Source organism: Monodon monoceros, unplaced genomic scaffold (genome assembly GCF_005190385.1).
Source record: "Monodon monoceros isolate NGI ecotype Baffin Bay Population unplaced genomic scaffold, NGI_Narwhal_1 Super_Scaffold_2, whole genome shotgun sequence".
Classification (NCBI taxonomy): domain Eukaryota; kingdom Metazoa; phylum Chordata; class Mammalia; order Artiodactyla; family Monodontidae; genus Monodon; species Monodon monoceros.
Genome location: NW_021703776.1, coordinates 81,808,999 through 81,829,510, shown reverse-complemented (window position 1 = coordinate 81,829,510; position 20,512 = coordinate 81,808,999). Strand labels below are relative to the sequence as shown.

General features: G+C 44.2%; 1 protein-coding gene across 1 annotated transcript; it reads right to left on the bottom strand.

Annotated features, from left to right (window-relative positions):
* Positions 1-3,358: 3,358 nt before the first annotated feature.
* FAM71F1 (family with sequence similarity 71 member F1) lies at positions 3,359-17,543 on the bottom strand. The gene is made up of 7 exons (XM_029234171.1): positions 17,248-17,543; positions 15,945-16,129; positions 14,729-14,981; positions 10,350-10,471; positions 7,679-7,716; positions 4,594-4,760; positions 3,359-3,528 (listed from the first exon to the last, which is right to left on the bottom strand). The coding sequence occupies exons 1-6, from the start codon at positions 17,494-17,496 to the stop codon at positions 4,594-4,596; spliced, it is 1,014 nt and encodes a 337-aa protein (XP_029090004.1). The 5' UTR covers positions 17,497-17,543; the 3' UTR covers positions 3,359-3,528.
* Positions 17,544-20,512: the final 2,969 nt, after the last annotated feature.

Below are 20,512 nucleotides of genomic sequence, written 5' to 3'. Positions count from 1 at the left end.
TTCTGTGTGTGAGAAATGAACTTCTGTTGGTTATTTTATGCCACTGATATATCGGGGTTTATCTCTTACAGAGGTAGCATTACCTTAACTAATACAGATAGGAAGCCATGGGAAGCCACTGGAAGGTTCCACTTCTCCCTGGAGCAGAGAAGTGACATGACCTAAGATTTTAAAAGGGTCACATTAGATTGAGGAGGTTAAGATTAGAAACAAGCCACCCACTTCGGAGGCTTTTGCAACAATCCAGGTGATGATGGCTTGGTCCAAGGTAGTAACAGTAGAAACAGTGAGGAGTGTCAGATTGTGCATATATCTTGAAAGTATCAATAGTTTAAAAGGGTTTCCTGATGGGTTGGAAATGGGGTGGAGAGAGAGGAGTCAAGGATGACGGCAAGGTTTTGAGCAAGTAAAAAAATGGAGCTGCATTTACTAGGATAGAAAAGACCTTGTGGGGAGCAAGTCTTGAGGGATACTATTGAGAGATTAGTTTTGGACATATTGAGATGCCTATTAGATATTCAAATGGAGATGTCAAGTAGGCAGTTGGAGCTCACAGTGTCTGGACTAGAGATATAAATTTAGGAGTAACTGGTTTATGTGTGGTATAAAACCATATGTTTTGATTAGAAGAGACCCAAGACTGAGTCCTGGAAATTTCTAGTGTTTGGAGATGGTGGTGGTGGTGGGGGGGTGTTGATGAGAATGAAGTAGCAAAGGAAACTGAGGAGAAAAGCCAGTGAAGGAGGAGGAGAGCATAGTGCTCTAGACGCCAAGTGAAGGAAGTGTTTCCAGGAGAAATCACGTATGTTACGCGCTAACAGTGAGCTGAGGACAGATTGACCATTGGCTTTAGCAATGTGAAGATCAGGTTTGGTGGGGTAGTGGAGAGGTTAGAGAGAGAATGTGAAGCAAGATGTTGGAAACTCTTTCAGGGAGTTTACTATAAAGGGGAGCAGAGTGGGCAGAGGGGCCAAGAGAGGTTTTGTTTTATTTTGTTATGTTTTCAAATGGAAGAAATAACAGTTATGTTTCGGAGAAATACCAGCACATTTGTTACTGATGGGAAGGACCTAGGAGAGAGAATCAAACTGATGATGTAGGGAGGAGGGAGAGCTGCTGGAGCAATGTCCTTGAGGAGGGGAGATGGGATGGGATCCAGTACAAAAGGGGAAAAGTTGGACTTTGCTTAGAGTAAGACAGTTCTATATTAATAAGGAGAGAAACTTGATCTACTGGTCCGATTCCAGATAAGTGGCAGGCATCGTGGTGGGAACTTGGAGTTCTCTTTCAGTTGCTTCTATGTTCTCAGTGAAATGGGAAGCTGGGTCATCAGGAGGCAGTGGGGGGTTTAAAGAGGGAGAAGATGTGAAATAGCCATTCAACAGAGAGAACATATGAGGGGAACACGGTATGATCTCCAGGCAACATCAAGGACCCTCTTGAGGCCTGAGATGATGACTTTAAGGTGAAAATGGTTAGTATGTCATGTGGTTTTTCTCCAGGCAAGTTTAGTGGCATGGTGCAGTTGGTGGAGAGTTGGGCTTGGTCGGTGAGTAGATAAAGTGGAAAAGACACAAAGGTGCTGAGGGTACTTGCGAGGGAGTGATAATATTCAGGATGGATTCTGGAATCTAGGCTGGAGGGGAAGGGACTGAGGATGTGAGGAGAGCGAGGGATAGTGAAAATCCAGAAGGAGCAAGAGATTGCAGGATTGGTGGGGTTGAAGGATTATTGAACTCAGGGAAATATAGGAGATGGCATAGTTGGAGAGTAGGAATAATGGGGTGGGGTGCAGTTATTAATGACAAACTCTAGGGTAAAATCAGGGGGGTCAGTGGCTGAGGAGGGTGAAGGACAGTAACAGCGACCAGGGTATGGGAAGGATCATCTATGTGGATATTGAAAGCACCAAGAATTAGGACATAACTCATTCTTGGCAAGAGTGATGGTGGTCCAGGAACTTACATTTTAGCCCTCCGACCATTTCAGTCTGAAAACCACTTCAGTGAATGGGGGGAAGGGATAGTTAGGGAGTGTGGGATTGACATGTACAGACTGCTGTATTTAAAATGGATAACCAACAAGGACCTACTGTATAACACAGGGAACTCTGCTCAGTATTATGTAACAGCCTAAATGGGAAAAGAATTTGAAAAATAATAGATATATGTATATGTATAACCGAATCACCTGAAGCTATCACAACATTTTTAATCAACTGTACTCCAATATAAAATAAAAAGTTTAAAAAAAAAGTTATTTTGTCACTGCCCCCCCCCCAAAAAAAACCACTTCAGTGAAGAAAAAGACCCTCCTAGGGTATCCTAAATCAAAGCAAGACATCCAAAAAAGCTTTCCAATTAGAAGGTTGGGTAGCTTTTCCGAAATACTCATAGTCTGGTTTTTATTGAATGTGAAATATTGTGCATTTTAAATAGAGGTCAGTCCATGGGCCGTCTGGCAGACCCTCCTTAGTGACTCTCTTGATCTATAATTTGTGAACCCCTGATTTTACCTATACTTCAAGCCTGGAACCTCTGATTTACCTGTGCTTTGAGCCTGTGTCTCTTCTCCTTGGAATCTCTAATAAGCGCTAACAAGATATGTCAACATTTCAAGGGGGTGTCATATGCAAGAGAAAGTGAGCCAGTGTTTGTAGGGCTGAGACAATAGTAAACTTTGAAAGTTTGAACACAAAAGAGAAACTCTGCCTAATTCACAGACCTTGTCTTAACAACCTCCTGCAGGAACCTTTCTGCAGCCTCAAACCCAAACTGCCATTTGGAACAGCAGGGCCAGGCTAGCAAGTTCAAGTTAGGGAATGCGCTAAGGAAGAAGGTCTAAAGCTTGAATCAGAAAAGGACTAACAAGAGAAACTGGCAAAAAGGGACATTTAAGGAGAAGCCTTTGACTGGAATTCATTTCTGTCTCCTCATCCTTATCCAGAGGAATCTGAGCGGAGAAGAAAACACGTATCTCTTTTGGTGTATGGCCTTACTTTCAAGTTTTAAATTAGATAAATAGAAGCTCGGTGAGGCCTCTCTCAGAGGTGTACTTCTCTTGTCCTCTCTTCTGTTTCTTTCTGTCACCACTTTTCTGCATCTTCCTTCTTCTCTGATTTCCACCCTCCACATTCCTCTTCACCCCCGTTTTGTTCTCTTCCACCTCTCCTCTGGTCCTGGTTCTCTTTCCTTCCTTCTCTCCATCTCTTGGTCCTGGTCCTTCTGAGAGCACATCTTCTTGTGCTGGAACGGAGGTGAGGTGTGGTGATGTGCAGTGGTGAGGACATGAAGTTATGGACTGGAATGATGCTAGAATAATGCTTCTCATCCAGGAGCCATGCTCCCAAGTGGTTCTCCAGGGAAAGGCTATGTTGTCAGCGTGAGATTATTCTAGTTTTTCCTTAGTTACAGCTTTCTCCTCCCTTCCATCCAGACAGAGTCCCTCAGAAAGCTGAATGCTGCAGTGGCGTTGGCGAGGGCTGCATAGATTCTCTCCAGTGTGAAAGTGTGGCTCAAATAGAACTTCCTGTAGGTGTAGGAGAGAAAAACTTTCAATAAGATATAACACCTTAAAAGCTCTTCTGTGGGCACCTAGATACTTCTGTTAATTTTTTAAATTGTCAACTATTAATAACAGGTAACTTGTAAGAGTTAGTGGTTTATTGATAATACTTTACTCTGGAAAACATATAACCACTTCTACCTTCTTTAAGGGTCTCTCTCTGGTCAGACAGAGGCACAAAGGAAGTATTTAATGAATAACTGTTAAATGAATACATGGATGGATGGATGAGGGTTGGAGTTTGGGAAGATAAGGGCTGGGCCCCAGCTAGGGCCCCTAGCTCCTTCCCACTCTCCTCAGTGGAAGGTTGGGGCCCCCAAGGAGCTCAGGGAAGGAAAAGGAGCTCCCCCCTCCCCGCTGCAGAGGCAGACCCTCATGCCTCCCACACTGCAGGGAGAAGGCAGCTCTAGTGACGACAGCGTCCTGCTGGTCTCTGTCCCTTCAGAGCCACTTGCAGGAACTCCCAGGGCCCTCTGGTGGCCCTGGAGGTGCCATACTTAGGGTTTCACTCAGGCCAGTTGGAGGTAAAGAAGAACAGGGCAAGAAGAAAGAGGGCTGAGGGCTTCCCTGGTGGTGCAGTGGTTAAGAATCCGCCTGCCAGTGCAGGGGACATGGGTTCGAGCCCTGGTCCGGGAAGATCCCACATGCCACGGAGCAACTAAGCCCGTGTGCCACAACTACTGAGGCTACGCTCTAGAGCCCGCGAGCCACAACTACTGAAGCCTGAGCGCCTAGAGCCCGTGGTCCACAATGAGAGAAGCCCGCGCACCACCACGAAGAGTAGCTCCCGCTCACCGCAACTAGAGAAAGCCCGCGCGCAGCAACGAAGACCCAACACAGCCAAAAATAAATAAATAAATTTATTTATTAAAAAATAAAATAATAATTTAAAAAAAAAGAAAGAGGCCCCCCACTCCCACCCCACAGCCTCCTGGAATCATCCCCAGGACCCTAGGACCTGAACCCAGACCTGAGGTAGAATTCCAGGCCTGTCCCAGGAAGGCAGCTGGATTAATCCCATCACCGTACCTATGAGTGGTGCCAGCTGGGGCCGGTGGAGGCTGCCAGAGTGCTGAGGAGTGAGAGGGGCTGCAGCCCAGTGGGGTTCTCTCTTTCCCACTCTCCATAGGTGAACGACTCCCTCCAACTGAGGTCATGGGTGCAAGGGATGGCGTCTTCGCTGGGACGTTTTTTTTCTAGGTCAAAAAGGGAATGCATTTGTGTACTTTAATTCACAGAGCACTCTTACAGAGGCCAGCCAACATTTGCGAGGTGCTTATTATGGGCCAGGCACTGTTCCAAACAGTTACAGGTGTCAATGCTCTTTTAATACTCACAACAACCCCCGAGAGGTCAGTGCTGCCATAGTCCCCATTTGATGCATGAGGATTCTGAGGCCCAGCAAGTTTAAGTCACTTACCTGTGGTCACAAAATGACGAGGCAAGGCCAGAATTCAAAGCCAGATAACCAGGCGACAGAGCCCGTGTTTTTACCACTACGTCATGTGAACAAGGCAGTACCAGTAAAAGGAGGCAACCAACGTGGCTTGGAGAGGTTAACCAAGTGAATTTCCCTAGGAGATTCAGCTAGCTGAACTGGCAATGGCCTTTGAACCCAGATGGCCTGAAGCCAGAGCCTGTTCCTGGTCCACTTGGCTTCAGCTACTCAAAGGGTGGCTTGCAGCCTAGCAGCCTTGGCATCACCTAGAGCATGTGAAAAATGCAGTCTCAGGTCCACCCAGACCCACTGAATCAGAATCTGCATATTAACAAGATCCTCAGGGGATCATTTGCACATGAAAGTTTGGGAAGCACTGTGATAGGTCACACCACCCACTGATAGGGAGTTGAAAGATTCAACTACACAGGTAAGCTTGGGGACGCTGGCTTTTCCAAATGTAGCGCCCACGCTCTTTCTCTCCCTCTCTCTCTCTCTGTCTCTGTCTCTCTCTCTCTCTCTTTGTCTCTCGTCATCCAAAAGTGCCAAGAGGCTGGGGTGTGACTGTCCTTCCAAACTGAAAGGGTACACTACCTGGCCCAAAGAGAAAAGAGGGGTTCCTTCAGCTCCGAGGAAAGAGCAGGGTCCTGAGGACACCCCAGGATGGTTAACTGAAATCATCCTAGGGTCATCTTGGGAACAACAGTTCCCACGACACAGATGGCCTATGAGTCTGAAATTCTAGCTGTTCTCTCAAGTCCTAGAAATAAGTTTGAAATATTCTCTATTTCTGTCTTCTTTAACTCTAATCTCATGCGGTATGTTTTGAGTGTATGTGTATGTGTGTGTATGTGTGTGTGTGTCTGTGTTTGAATGTATGTGGAAAAACATTAATTAATGAATCACCATTGTATTAGCAGTCACATAATATGAGAAAGCACTTCTAGACTTGGAGAAAACATGGGCCAGCAATCAGCTCTATTTACCATCTAGAACAAGGGTTGTGAACTGGCAGCCTCCGGGCTCACTTTGGTCTGTGGATACCTTTATTTTGCCCACTAAGTGTTGGCCTGTACTGTACTTTAGTATTTTATGAAGTGAGGGGGGGGGTATGTGATATAAAAATTCACATTTTTGTTTTTTCTTGAAAAATCAGAGTATCTGGCAACCCCAGGCTTGTGTTGCAGCCTGGCAACAATTAGTTGAAGCTTTAATTGAAACGTTCACTTTTTCATGCCACTGTCCCCACCACTCCCTATTGTCTCCTCAATGCTGAAACCAAGTGTCAGCCCAGCTGTTGTTTTACCAATGATAGAGTTGAGAGAAAACCCAGCCACTTCTTATATCTATGACACTTAGTCGCTTTACTCCTCTATACCCCCTGCAGATGTTTGAGCTGCAACCCCTGGTTTGGATAAAAGTTGGCACAGCTCCCCTGGGATCTACACATTCCTCTAAATCTCTAAATATAACATGATATTCTGACTGCCCCCTGAGCCAATTTGGAGGAATAATTTCTTAGTGGTGTGGTGCACAAATATTTATTGAGCTCCTATTGTGTTCCCAGCCCTGTGCTTGCCACTGTAGAAATTCAGAGGCACCAGAAAAATTTAGTATTGGTTGAAGAAACAAGACTTAAGCCTATGAGACAATCAGGGATAGTATGTTGTGTAAGAGAGGTTATGAGCAAGGAGAGATTTGTCTGGGCAGGAAGGTGTCGTGAGTGGACCTGAAAGGTTAGGTAGGGTTTAGGGTGGCATCAGGAGGAAGGGAGGAGAGGGGGATGAATAAGGCATGGGGAAGGGTAGCTGAGGTTTGACCAGAGCAGAAGATTTGGGCTGGAGAACAGGAGGAGTCAGAGGGCTCCCATTTGAGGAGGGGACAGTGACCAGGTGAGATGGGTACGAGCGGAAAGTTCATGCAGGATCATCCATGCCATAATGAGTGGATCTGGGGTAAACTAGAACCCAGAAATAAATCGGGAACAGGGCTGCTGTTTCCAGAATGGGTCATGCTGTCTCACACAGACTCTGCGTCTCTTCCTAGAAACCCCGCCTCATCTGCCTTGGCCAGCCCACTCTTACTTATCCTCTCTGACTCAGCTCAGACCCCAGGCCTTCTGGGACAGCTTCCCGGGAGGAGGGAGAGAGGCCTGCCTTTGTGCGCCTGTGGCACCCCAGGCTTGAGCTTTGAATGTTGCCTGGAAGGAGAGGTTATGTAATTTGGGGATTTACCCATCTGACTCCAAAAATTATAAACCCCTTGAAGGGGGTGCTGTGTCTTTCTTCACTGTGATTCCAAAGCCTTCAACAGTGTTTGGCACTTACCAAGTGCTCAGTGCATGCTTTTGAATGAATAAATGAATGAATGAACTAGCAGAAGATTGCTGCCGTGGTCCAGGCAAGAGATGATAAAGTGGACTAGGGTGGGATCTGTGGGAGTAGAAATGAAGTAAAGAATATAAGAAACATTTGAAAGAAAGGAATTAATAGGATTTGATGCCAAATTGACTATGGTGGCCAAAGATCCCGGAGGAACTCAAACTAAGGTACAGGAGGATGACGGCAACCCTGACGGCACCAGGAAAGTTGGAGTGGGGTACTAGAGGCAATCTTACTCCTATATCTGCAGAGCAGAAAATTCTCCGAGACAAGGGTGCCCCGTGCCCTCCGTTACCTGGACTGTCCTTTTTTTTCTCTGTCTTTCTGCTGCTCCTGGAACTCCAGCCACTTCAGGATCAAGAAAATGGAAATCAAAAGGAAAAGAATAGAGCATGAAACTCTCATTTTAAATATTGTTTCCAGTTATATTTTTCCTGATGCAACAAAAGCTTTAGAGGCAGATATAAATGTGAAAAAGGCCAGCTGTGACTATATTGGGTGGGTGTGACGCATATTAAAGTAGCAGAAGAAAAAATAGGGAAGGGGGAGGCGGGATGGGGTGGAGTTTGGGCAGCAGAACCCAGGCTGGTGATACTGCTGAGGTGGAGTGGGTGTGACTCCATCTGTTTGGTCCTGCGTCTTGGCCATTTATTTTATTTGCTGTACATTGCATGTTGCTGCCAACGTGCAAAAACTGCTATAACCGCAACCAGACTAGAACCTGTCTAAATGAGGAGAAAAATCATCACTCAGGGCTTCATGCTGAAAAATTAAAGAGAAGAAACTAAATGTCTGTACAAAGCAATTATTGAGAGAAGGAAGCAAAAATTCAATGTTCCCTGTTTCTCACATCCCTCTGATCCGTCTTGTACATGACAGCCCAGACTCAGTTGCCATAGCTCCCTGGCTGGTCCCTCCACACCTAGCTTCCCTCTCTTCAAATAACTGTCACGGCAACAGCCAGCATGACCTTTTAAAAATATACATGGGATCACGCCACTTCCCTGTTTAAAATGCTGCTAAGGATCCCATTACACTTAAAGTCTAAATCCATTCGCATGGCTTCCCAGCCCCTGCCTGGCTTGGTCCCTGCCCACTTCTACGTATGTCGTCCTACCACCATCCCCACTTCCCTACTGGCCTTCCTTCCCTTTCTCTGCACTCACCAAGCCTCTTCCTCAGGGCGAAGCCTCATTTGTTGCCTTACCCTGCACAGCTTTCTCCACCCTTTAACTGGCTTGTGCATGTTTCTCCTTCAGGTCTTTGACTCCTCTGACCTCCTGGAGATACTAAAAGCTGTCTGTGCCAGAGACTGCCAGTAGGTCCCGAGCATGCCCTTTTCCCTTCTCCCTCCGGGGCAGAACATCTAATTTTGTGTTGGGCCCATGGCTATGTGGAATGGAGGCTGCATTTCCCAGCCTCCTTTGCAGCTGGGTGTGGCCATGTGACTGAATTGTGACCAGTGAGGTATAAACAGAAGCCGTCCTTCCCAGAGTAATAAAGAAAATCTCTAAGTTAACATTCTAAGACAGTCAAAATATCTTGCTATTAGATATCAAATATCTTCCTCCATTAGAGTCCAGGGCTCTCCAGCTCAGCAATGTGACATCTTACCATCTTACATCTTCCTTCATTACAGATCTCTGTATGATATACAGAGTGACAACCACAGTATAAATTCTTTAACAGCGGGCAACTAACAAGTCTTTTTCTTGTGTTAATAGTTTTTCTACTTCCAGCTCAAGTTAGAATTAATAATACAAGCTAATTTTTTTCTTTTTGGCCGCGCCTCGCAGCTTGCGGGATCTCAGTTCCCCGACCAGGAATTGAACCCAGGCCCTCAGCAGTGAGAGCGCAGAGTCCTAACCACAGGACCGCCAGGGAGTTCCCTACAAGTTAGTATTAATTGAGAGTTTATTACATCCTCCTGTAAATTTGCTGAGGATGGGCCGAGCACTCGATGCACGTGAGCTCATTTAATCCTGACACGAACTGCTTGAGGCTGGCAGTACCGCAATTTCTACTTTATAGGTGTAAAAACCAAGGCCCAGCAGAGTTAAGCAATATGCCCCCAAGGGCTCATAGTCAGAGTGGTGACTTGGGCCCAGGGTTGTGTGAGCTCTTACCCATTATGAGAGATTGCATCCTCTGAGCTCTCCTGGTTTTCAGTTTATTACTGGCATTCACAAAGAAAACTTTCTTTTTTTAAATTCTGTCTCTGAGTTGCTGGTCCCTGTTATGACAAAAATCTCCTTCTCTCTGACATCTCATTTTTCTCTTCTGGTGACATTTACTAAATTTTTTTCTGTTCTTCCTTTTCTTTGACACCACAAATCAAGTTCACTAGGACCCCGGTTCCCATTTTATCTTTGCTCTCTGGCCGTGGTGCCCTGTGGTCTAAGTGCTCTCGACCTCTGTCTCTCTCATACCAACCAGTCTTAAGGCGCAACCCTAAGTCATCTGTACATGTAAGGACATTTCCTCAGGCATGGAGAAGACAGGCCTGCAGGAGGGAGCTTTCCAGAAAACATTAAAAAAAAAAAAAAGTGACTATAGAAGCTCCATAAAGTTCAAGCAGAGGCCAGGTAAGTAGGTAACGGAACCCAGTGACAGATTATGACATTTTAAACAACGTTTTGATTACTTTTCTGTAGGACTAGAAACTAGTTTAGAAATTAGGTTTTACTTTTCCACCTGTGTTACTAATTTATTCTGAATATTGAAGAAGCTACTTTCCATTTTTTATAAAATTCCTCCTCTGGGGTCAAGCCCACGATGCTTGTGGAGAAGAAGAATTAGGCAAAGAGACCAGGAAAAGGTTGCCCTGAGTCAAGAATACAGACTGGATACTGAGGGGCAATACTTCATGCAACTCCCTGTGCCCATTAACCAAGATAACTTGGTTTCTGGATCTCCCAGCGCAGACCATCTGGGGACGTCATGCCGGCTGGATTTGAGTCATGTACCTGAACTGGTTGTGCTGGTGCAAGTCGGCAAAAATCTGAGAGAGGGCCTCACTCTCCCCCTTGGCCATCAGCTGCGCGAGGCTCTCACTGGGCTGGGAGGCTTGGAGTTTCTTCTGCACTAACTAGATGGAGGAAAAAAGCAAAACCTGGTGTAAGTTCTCAGCATCTCTGCATTTTCCTAATATCATGGTCCAGACCCTAAAGGTTAGAACTCAGCTGTCCTATCAGACAGAGCCATGCCACCTGCACAGAGAGGCAATTCTGAGGCCATATCTGTTTGTTTATACCCCCGTACTCTTATAAATATCCTTTGGTGTCCCAAGAATAACATTGTCCCTGAAAACTTTACACATAATTTAGTAGATAAGCTATTCTTATTAACATACCTTAATACGTTATTGAATAGCCTATTAATATAAACTTTAATAAAGCTTATGCTACTTGGTTTTATATTTAAATGGAAGGGGATTAAATGTTTATTGTAGGAATTTAATGTTTTTCAAATTCATTTCTCTAAGAAATATCCTACGTTGAGCTACTTTTTATGCCAGAGTAAAACTGCCTTTTTTCCTGTTGCCTGTGATACCCCAGAGATGCCCCAGTTGTGCACACTGCTCATAGCCATTCAATATTTATTGAATATCAACTACGTGCCAGGCACTGGGGAATCGAAGTGATGAAAACAGATAAAAATCTCGGCCTTCATGGATTTTGTGTTGTAACTCAAGTCAGGCTTCTGTTCATTATACTATAAGGCCTGGGGCAAAAAGGCCCAGGTGGCTTCCCTGAATTCTATCAAATATTTAAAGAAGTAGTAACACCAATCGTCACAAACTCAGAAACAGAGGAGGAGGGAACACTTCCCAAATTACTCAGTAAGGGGAGTATTACCCTGATACCAAAGCCAGGCTATCACAAGAAAACTACAGACCAATATCTCTAATGAACATAGATGCAAAACTCCTTAACAAAATGCTAGTGAACCAGATCCAGTAATATATAAAAAGGATCATACAGACCGTAACCAAATGGAATTTATTGCAGGAACACAAGGCTGGTTTAACATCTAAAAGTGAATTAATGTAATATACTATATTAATAGAATAAAGGACAAAATATGTGATCATCTCAGCAGATGGAGAAAAAGCATCTGACAAAATTTAATACCCACTCATGATAAAAATTCTCAATAAACAAGGAATAGAAGGGAATTTCCTGAACCTTATAAAGGGCATCTACAAAAATCCCATGGTTAACATCATACTTAATAAAAGACTCGATGTTTTTCCCCCAATACCAGGAACAAGGCAAGGATGTCTACTTTTGCTACTTCTATGAAACATTGTACTGAAGGTTCTAACTAATGCAATAAGGCAATAAACAAATAAATGGATCCAAACTGGAAATGAAGTTAAGCTGTCTTTATTCGCAGATGACATGAATGTATGCACATATGTAGAAAATCCCAAGGAATCCACAAAAACTACTACAACTGATAAACAAGATTAATACACAAAAACCAATTGTATTCCTGTACACTTTCAATGACTGATGCAAAAATTAAATTAAGAAAACAATTCCATTCACAATAATATCAACAACAATCAAATACTTAGGAATATATTGAACAAAAGAAGTGTAGAACTTGTAAACTGAAAGCTACAAAACATTGCTAAGGGAAATTAAATTAGATTGACATAAATGGAAACACATTTGATATACATGTATTAAAAGACTCAATATTGTCAAGATGGCAATTTTCCCCAAATTGATATATAAATTCCACATGTCCTTATCAAAATTCCAGCAGGCTTTTTTTTTTTTTTGTAGAAATCGACAAGTTGATCCTAAAATTTACATGGAAATGCAAAGGATCTGGAATAGCCAAAACAATTTGAAAAAGAGCAAAACTGGAAGATTTACAACACCCAATTTCAAAACTTACTATAAAGCTACATTAATCAAGACATTGTGGGATTGGCACAAGAATAGGCAAACGAATCAATGGAACAGAACTGAGAAGCCAGAAATAGAGCCTTACATTTATGGTCAATTGATTTTTGGCAAAGATGCCAAGACAATTCAATGTGGAAAGGATAGGCTTTTCAACAAATGGTACTAGGACAGTTGTATATCCACATGCTAAAAAAAAAAAAAAGTACTTAAAAAAGTACCCCTACCTCACATCATACACAAATATTAATTCAAAATGGATCAGAGACCTAAATGTAAGAGCTAAGTCTTCTAGACTTCTAGAAGAAAATATAGGATAACATCTTAGTGACTTTGGGTTGAGCAAAGAGTTTTTAGATACAACACCAAAAGCCTGACCCATAAAAGAAAAAATTGATAAACTGCATTTCATCAAAATTTTAAACTTCTGGGTTTCCCTGGTGGTGCAGCGGTTAAGAATCCACCTGCCAATGCAGGGGACACGGGTTCAAGCCCTGGTCCGGGAGGATCCCACACGCTGTGGAGCAACTAAGCCCGCGCGCTGCAACTACTAAAGCCTGCGTGCCTAGAGCCCGTGCTCTGCAACAAGAGAAGCCACCGCAATGAGAAGCCCGTGCACTGCAACGACGAGTGGTCCCTGTTCGCCGCAACTAGAGAAAGCCTGCGTGCAGCAACAAAGACCCAACGCAGCCAAAAATAAAAATAAATAAAATAAATAAATAAAATAAAATTTTAAACTTTTGCTCCTCAAAAGACATCATTAAGAAAATGAAAAGACAACTCACGGACTAGGAGAAAATATTTACAAATCATACATCTGATAAAGGACTTGTATCCAGAATATGCAAAGAACTCTTACAACTCAATAAGAAGAAAACAATCAATTTAAAAATAGGCAAGGGACTTCCTTGGTGGTCCAGTGGTTAAGACTCTGCGCTTCCACTGCAGGGGGCCTGGGTTTGATCTCTGGTCAGGGAACTAGATCCCACATGCATGCCACAACTAAGAGTTTGCATGCCACAACTAAGAGTTTGCATGCCACAACTAAGGAGCAGGCGAGCTGCAACTAAGAAGCCGGCCTGCCTCAACTAAGACCTGGCACAACCAAATAAATAAATAAAATAGATATATATTTTTTAAAGTTTCAAGAAAGATTTGAATAGAAATTTCACCAAGAAGATACATAAATGACTAATAAGCCCATGTAAAGTTGCTCGACAGGAAACCCTAATTAAAAACATAACACATCCACTAGAATGACTTTAATTAAAAAGATAATACCGGGCTTCCCTGGTGGCGCAGTAGTTGAGAGTCCGCCTGCTGATGCAGGGGACACGGGTTCGTGCCCTGGTCCTGGAAGATCCCACATGCCGCAGAGCGGCTGGGCCCGTGAGCCATGGCTGCTGAGCCTGCGCGCGCGTCTGGAGCCTGTGCTCCGCAATGGGAGAGGCCACAACAGTGAGAGGCCCGAATACCGCAAAAAAACAAACAAACAAACAAAAAGATAATACCATTGTTTTGTTTTTGTTTTTGTTTTTTTTGGCCGTGTGGCTTGTGGAATTTTAGTTCCCTGACCAGGGATTGAACCCAGGCCCTCAGCAGTGAACAGAGTCCTAACCACTGAACCGCCAGGGAATTCCCAACAATACCATTGCTGGTGAAGATGCGGAGAAACTAAAATGCTCATGCATTACTGGAGGGAATGTAAAATGGTACTGTCACCTTGGAAAACAGTTTGCCGGTTTAAACACATACCATATGACCCAGCAATTCCAATTCCTTGGAATCTACCCATGACAAATGAAAACATACCCTAACATACATCTATACAAAAACTTGTACACAAATGTCCACAGCAGCATTATTCATAATAGCCCCAAACTGGAAACAATCCAAATGTCCATCAACTGGTGAATAGATAAAACATGGTATATCTATACAATTGAATACTATTCAGCAATTGAAAGGAATAAATTATTGATAATCTGTGACTCTACCCTAGAGTTGGCCCCATGCTATGATATGGATGAACTTGAAAAACCTTATGCTAAGTGAGAGAAGCCAGACACGAAAGCCTATATATTATAGGATTCCATTTATATGAAATGTTTCAGAAATATGAGTAGAGATTGAAGACAGATCAGTGGCTGCCTAGGGCAGAAAGTAGGAACAGGGAATGACTGCAAATGGGCATGAGGGAATTTTTTAGGGTGATAGAAATGTTCTAAAACTGGATTGTGGTGATGGTTGCACAACTCCATACATTTACTGAAAAATTTGAACTGTGCACTCAGGTGAATTTTAATCAGTAAAGCTGGTCAGAAAAGGCCTAAGGCAAGGCTTCCCAGGGTGCCCCCGTATCAGCTCACTGAAGCTCTACAGCTCAGCTCTGACCTTGGCTGGAGGAGCCAATGGTGCCCACTTACCTGTGAGTCTCCTGAGGGACTGCAGCTGTTCTTGGGTACCAGGCAGTGAGTGACGAGAATCCTAGGGTCTTTGGTGGTGATGGACAGGCCCTTCTGCAGAATTTGAACCAGTCGGGTCCAGAAGTGGAAGACAGTCTGAGGGTGGTCAGGGTGGAGCCTTAGGTAGTATATCTTCTCCGTGACTGTCCTCAACCGCAGGACACGTTGAAAGCGGTCACAGACCTGGAGCTCCACAAACTTCAAAGGGAGAATCCTGAAGGCGTGAGGGAAGACACATATTGCTTCTGATCCAACCCTGTCTTCATTAAAATGAGGAGTGTCTCCTTCAGAATCGAGGCTTTGGTGGGTAGGAGAGAGAATGCTTAGCACCGTGGTGCTCAAACTTTGGGGAGATCAGATTCACCTGGGGAGCTTGTTTAAAATGCAGACGCTTCAAGATAACCCCAAAGATTCAGATTCAGTAGGTCTGGGGTGAGCCCCTGGAATCTACATTCTAACCTCTACCCATCCTGCCATGATTCTCATGCTGGTGTTCCCTGGATCCTGCTTGAGAGGGACAGCCTGGGAGTAAGGTAGCTGGGATCATAGGGCTTTTCAATTTCCTTCTTGAGAGCACAACAGGAGCTGGGTCCCACTGTCCAGCTTGTCCATTCATTGACCTCAATGCCTCCATTACTCTTCCCAAAGGAGCTAAGATTCAAGGAGCTGGCTTTGGATCTAGTATTAGTCAGCTGGGTCTGGGCTGTACTTGCCATAGGTGTACCTAGAACATAATGGAGAGGTCTATCACTGAAGCAACATGGAGCAATGAAGGGTTTACTTGGACTTCTGGGAATATCTAGAGATTCCTGAAATATCCTACAGAAGAGGCTCAAACATCTAAAAGGGCCGTTTCATCCCCGACAAGCATAATGTTACAGCTCCAAGTAAGACTTCGTTCCACTCACTTTCCCAGTAGGAAGACTGCAATGCAGCAAGTAACTTGTGACTCAAAAATTATTTGAGTCTAGTTAGTTGCATAAGGACTAGAACCTGCATCTCCCAGCCAGTGCTTCATCTGCCAGACTGCCTGGCTTCCTTGCCCCTTGGCCCCAAGTGGAGAGATTTCCTAAGAATTCAGTGCAGTGAATGCAGCGAGAAGGAAAGAGGGCATGTAGACTGGCCCTCACTCCTGTCCACTTTATGGCCCCCCTTTGCCCCCCTTCAGGATGCTTACCTCTTCAGGATGATCTTGGGGGCTGTAGTTGGTTGGTTCCATGTCTGGCTCTGCCCATGGTGCCATTTGACGTTGGCCATGAAGAGGATGTTGGGAAGAGGCAGGCAGGGCACAGAGGAGGTCACCCCAAGGGCCATGGTGTTGGAGGCTTTGTAGATGCCTATCCAGTTCCTGCTCTTTTTGACCTGCAAAGCAGCACCCCCAGGGCACAGTCTGAGCACCGGCAGAAGCAGCAGTATGCTTCAGGCGAGAGCTTCTCAGACTCAGCACCATTCACAGTTTGGGCTGGATAATTCTTTGCTTGGGGGAGGAGCTGTCCTGTGCATTGTAAGATATTTAGCAGCGTCCATGGCCTCTGCCCAATAGATGCCAGGAGCAATCTCCACCCTCCCCCCATACAAATTGCGATAACCCAAAATGTCTTCAGACATTGCCAAATGCCCCCTGGTGGCAGGGGCAAAATCATCGCTTGTTGGGAACCACAGTTTTAACCTATATTGGTTAAACAACTGTACCAGTATTTACTTTACCTACTATTAGCGATTGCCCACAAGAGTTCCTTGACGTGTGTCACACTTCTGTGAATCCTCCCCAGACTGTTTCCTGGATTTTCTTTGAAAAACCTGTCCTTTGGCACTTTCTTGAGGGGCCCTATTACCTCCTGCACCTTTTCTGCACTGTCAGGTCCCTGTAACTTCCAAGTTCTGTTTATTCTGGGTTCCATCTGGCCTGAGGGGAGCCCAGACAAGGAAACAAAAATGCACTGAGTGCCGTTGCACTAAGGCCTTTGCCTCCTGTGTTTCATGGAACAGCCAGGTCAGTCCCACCCTTATTACAATAGAGGAAACTGGGATTCAGGGTGTGCAGGTCACCTTCCTGATGACACCTCCTGATAAGAAAGCAGTGGACCGGACTCTGAGCCCAGATCTCTCCGGGCATCCAGCTCCTATTCTTTCACCCACCAACATTTCTGTTCTGAACCCTCAAAGGGCAGCTTATTTTACCGCCTCTTTGTTCATCTGCTTTGAGCTGACAGCCTGGAGGAGGAAGTAAATTGAGGGAGGAAGCTACCAAATCCTCCACTCAGAGCAGACAACACTTGACCTCTCTCCCCAGAGTGACTGCAGGAGAAAACCTATCTGGAGCTCTGCAAAGTCAGGGTCAGATGGGGTATCCTTGCCTTAGGTTCCTCTCTTTGCCTCAGTTGTCACTCCACTCCAGTTCCAGGGACAGACTCTCCGTCACATTGTGGGAACAGATTTAGAGGAATCAAGGAGTGCCATTCTGAGCGGCCCAAGAGTACCTGGACAAAGTTGCTTTCAAACACCACTGATTCAGGAAACAGGTTCAATTCTGGAGAATGAACCATCTGGCAGAGCAGCCCCTCCTCCACACCCAGGCCCACTCCAGGATTTGGTTCCCTATCCACAGGAAAGAGGCGCCTGAATTCTTCCCAGGCATTCAGGGAAGGGAAGGTTGGATAGGATCTTGTGACTTTGACTGTCTTCTTCGATTTGTTCCAAGTCTTTCTATGTGGAACTGATGACAACATTTCCGCACATGCTCAGGGGCCTGCTGCGCATTTGTCCTGGGATCTCTCTCTTCCCTTCTGGCCTTGGGCAGCTGGCCAAGGCCTGGGACCACCAATCAGATCACAATGATGAATGGATGACATCATGAAAAACCAGGGCAGGCCTGCAGGAAAGGGAAATGCAGAGGAGCCTCCCTTTTCCTCCAGGGTGCTTTTACAGCTTGTTTAGTGCCCTGACAGGCCCCAGCCCTTCTCAGGACCTGAGCTCCCCCAGAACTTGCTAAGAAAGTACTGAACCAGGCACAAAGCAAAGAAGGAAGGCTGTTAGGAAGCTCCTTCTGCTTCTAAAAGGAAAATACCCTCCCTGCCTTTCAACCCTCCCTTACTCTGAATGCGACTACCCCCAAAGAATTTTTTTATTTATTTTTATTTTTGTTTTCCCCCAAAGAGTTTTAAAGGCTGTTGTCAATTTAAAACCCAGCCTTCCTGAGCTTTGTACCATGTGGGCCCCACATACCCTGGTTTATCTGCAGTAGCCTTTGCTGTTTCTGGAAGGAGTTGAGGGGCTCTAGGTGCCTGCTGTATGTTCTCCTACAGCTGGCTGGCTACTTCTGCGGGCCTTATTTCCCTGAGGAAGTCACACTGAAGAACTGTAGAAACAAGCAGTTTCTTACCCAGAGGCTGGCTTGGTGAGGGTACCAGCTGAGAGGAATAGAATCCCAATGAGCAGCTCTGCTGGATCAACAAGCCCAGGAAGAAAGAGCCCAGATCTTGGGGTGGCTAGATCAGAGGCAAAGAACCAAGCAGCCTGACTGCTATTCAAGTCTATTTCAGGGAGAAATCACATTCTAGTTTGGACAAAATTCCAGAATCTATTAATCATCAAGGTACATTCACCATCAAGGTTAAATACAGTCAATTTAGAAAAGCAATCTGACAACCAACATATGCAAAGTACAAGCATGGAGGTTTATTTTTGTGTTTCATTAACAAGTCAGGGAGAAGGCTGAAAGGTCACAAGGCTTCCCTTATCTGATTCATTCAGCTCCCTCTCTGAGTCGTTTCCATTACGCCCCTGCTCTATCGGCTCCCTCATGGCTAAAGCAACTTCTGCACTCACGTTCCTTGCTTTCTTTTGTTTACCATGTGGGAGAAATGTCCTCTATGGTAACATTCTTTAAGGATGGGGTCAGAGACTGCATCCTGTGGTTTACATTTCCCTGCAAACAACATACAGTACAAAAGTGATGGCAGTCATACGCGGATATGATGCTTTTCACAGTTAAAGCTTACTTGCAACAGTAAATCTTATTGGCTTAGATACATGGTTTGGATGTATTTGGCCACTGAGACATTCAAAAATTCCCTTCAATATGGAAGATGACTTTTTCTCTTTACAAGCCTGTTGAGCCCATTTTTGTGGTGTGTAGAGGGTAGCTTTTTAGCACCCAGTCTAAATAGCTAATTGTGAGGAAGCAAGCTTTCAGCTCTAAACAAAATGCTAAACAATGATAAAATGGTGCCTTAAGTTCCTATTCCTTCCTACCTGCCCCCATCAAACCTCAAAAACTAGCACAGTGAATCTTTAAAAAAACATTTGACAGATACTTAGTTGTCTGTCCCAATATCCATTCTCTCCATTCCTTTAGTAATAGAATGGTTGGTTTTTAGTTGGACACAAGTTTCTGGAATAAATATGTCATTTCCTGGCCTCCCTTATAGCTAGGTAAGCCATAGGACAAAAAAAAAAAAAAAAAAAAGAGGTAAACTCAAGTGTTGGGTGAAATTTCTATGAGGAATCATTATGGGAAGGGGATATGCTCTTTTCCACTCCTTGTTTTTCCCTTCTGACTGGAATACAGATTTGATGGCTGGAGCTGGAGCAGCCCTTTTGGGCCATGAAGTGGCATGCCAAGGATGGTAGCATAGCAAGATAAAAGGGCTCCAATTCATTGCAAATCATAAAATTATCATATAGTCCTGAACTCTGTACCTCCAGACTTCTTTTAAGTATGAAAGAAATAAAGGTTTTCTGTGACTTTGAGCCAGACTTAAAATAAGCTGATAGAACTATATAAAATGACTATCTACTCTACTGGACAAATTTTACAGGAAATTATGGTACTATTTACCAATAATTCTAAGCAATGAAGAAAATAGGGTTAATTTACAATCAAGTTGGACCTTAAGAATGACAAACAATTTCTGGAAAAAGTTGTATAAATATATATTCCAGTAATATGAATAACTTATTGGTTTTGTTTTTCTGTGTATACATTGATGTTGATGCTGTCACAATTGTTGACTTTTGCACATTTACTGATGAGCACTTTGGTGAGAGTCTCCTCGACTATGTTGATTGTCCTTTGGTTTGAGGCTAAAGTCACTTGGGCAGGGTTGGGTATCATTTCAAAAGCTTGCTCAAGAATGACCAGGAAGGACTTCCCTGGCAGTCCCGTGGTTAAGACTTCGCCTTCCAAGGCAGGGGGTGCGGGTTCAATCCCTGGTCAGGGAGCTAAGGTCCCACATGCCTCAGGGCCAAAAAACCAAAACATAAAACAGAAGCAATATTGTAACAAATTCAATAAAGACTTTGAAAATGTCCACATCAAAAAAATCTTAAAAAAAAAAAAAGAATGATCAGGATATCTGGTTGTCAGTTGAGGCTGGGCCCAGGTTTTGTGGGATTTAAAGCTTATACAATTTTGGAGACTCTTAAAAATAAAAAAGACTGGAAGAAGGGGTGAGTCAGGAGTTATTGTTTAATGGGTACAGAGTTTCAGTTTGGAAAGATGACCAGGACTCAGAGATTAGTTGTGGTGTTGTTTGCACAACAATGTGAATGTATGTACTGCCACTGAACTGTAAACCTAAAAATGGTTAAAATAGTAAATTTTACATTGTGTATCTTTTACCACAATTAAAAAAAAATGCTGGAGCATAAAAAATGAAATTTTAAAATCCTACAAAAGTATGATACAAAATTGCTGGAGGTCCTCCTAGGGCCTTGGAATAGCCCATGTGATTAAGGAACCCT

Coding starts and splice junctions, on each gene's coding strand:
- FAM71F1 (XM_029234171.1), bottom strand. CDS start 17,496: ATGTTGTCATCAGTTCCACATAGAAAGACTTGGAACAAATCGAAGAAG. Junction 14,982..15,944: donor CCCAAGATCATCCTGAAGAG/GTAAGCATCCTG, acceptor TCACGCCTTCAG/GATTCTCCCTTTGAAGTTTG. Junction 4,761..7,678: donor GAAAAAAAAGGACAGTCCAG/GTAACGGAGGGC, acceptor TTTTTGACCTAG/AAAAAAAACGTCCCAGCGAA.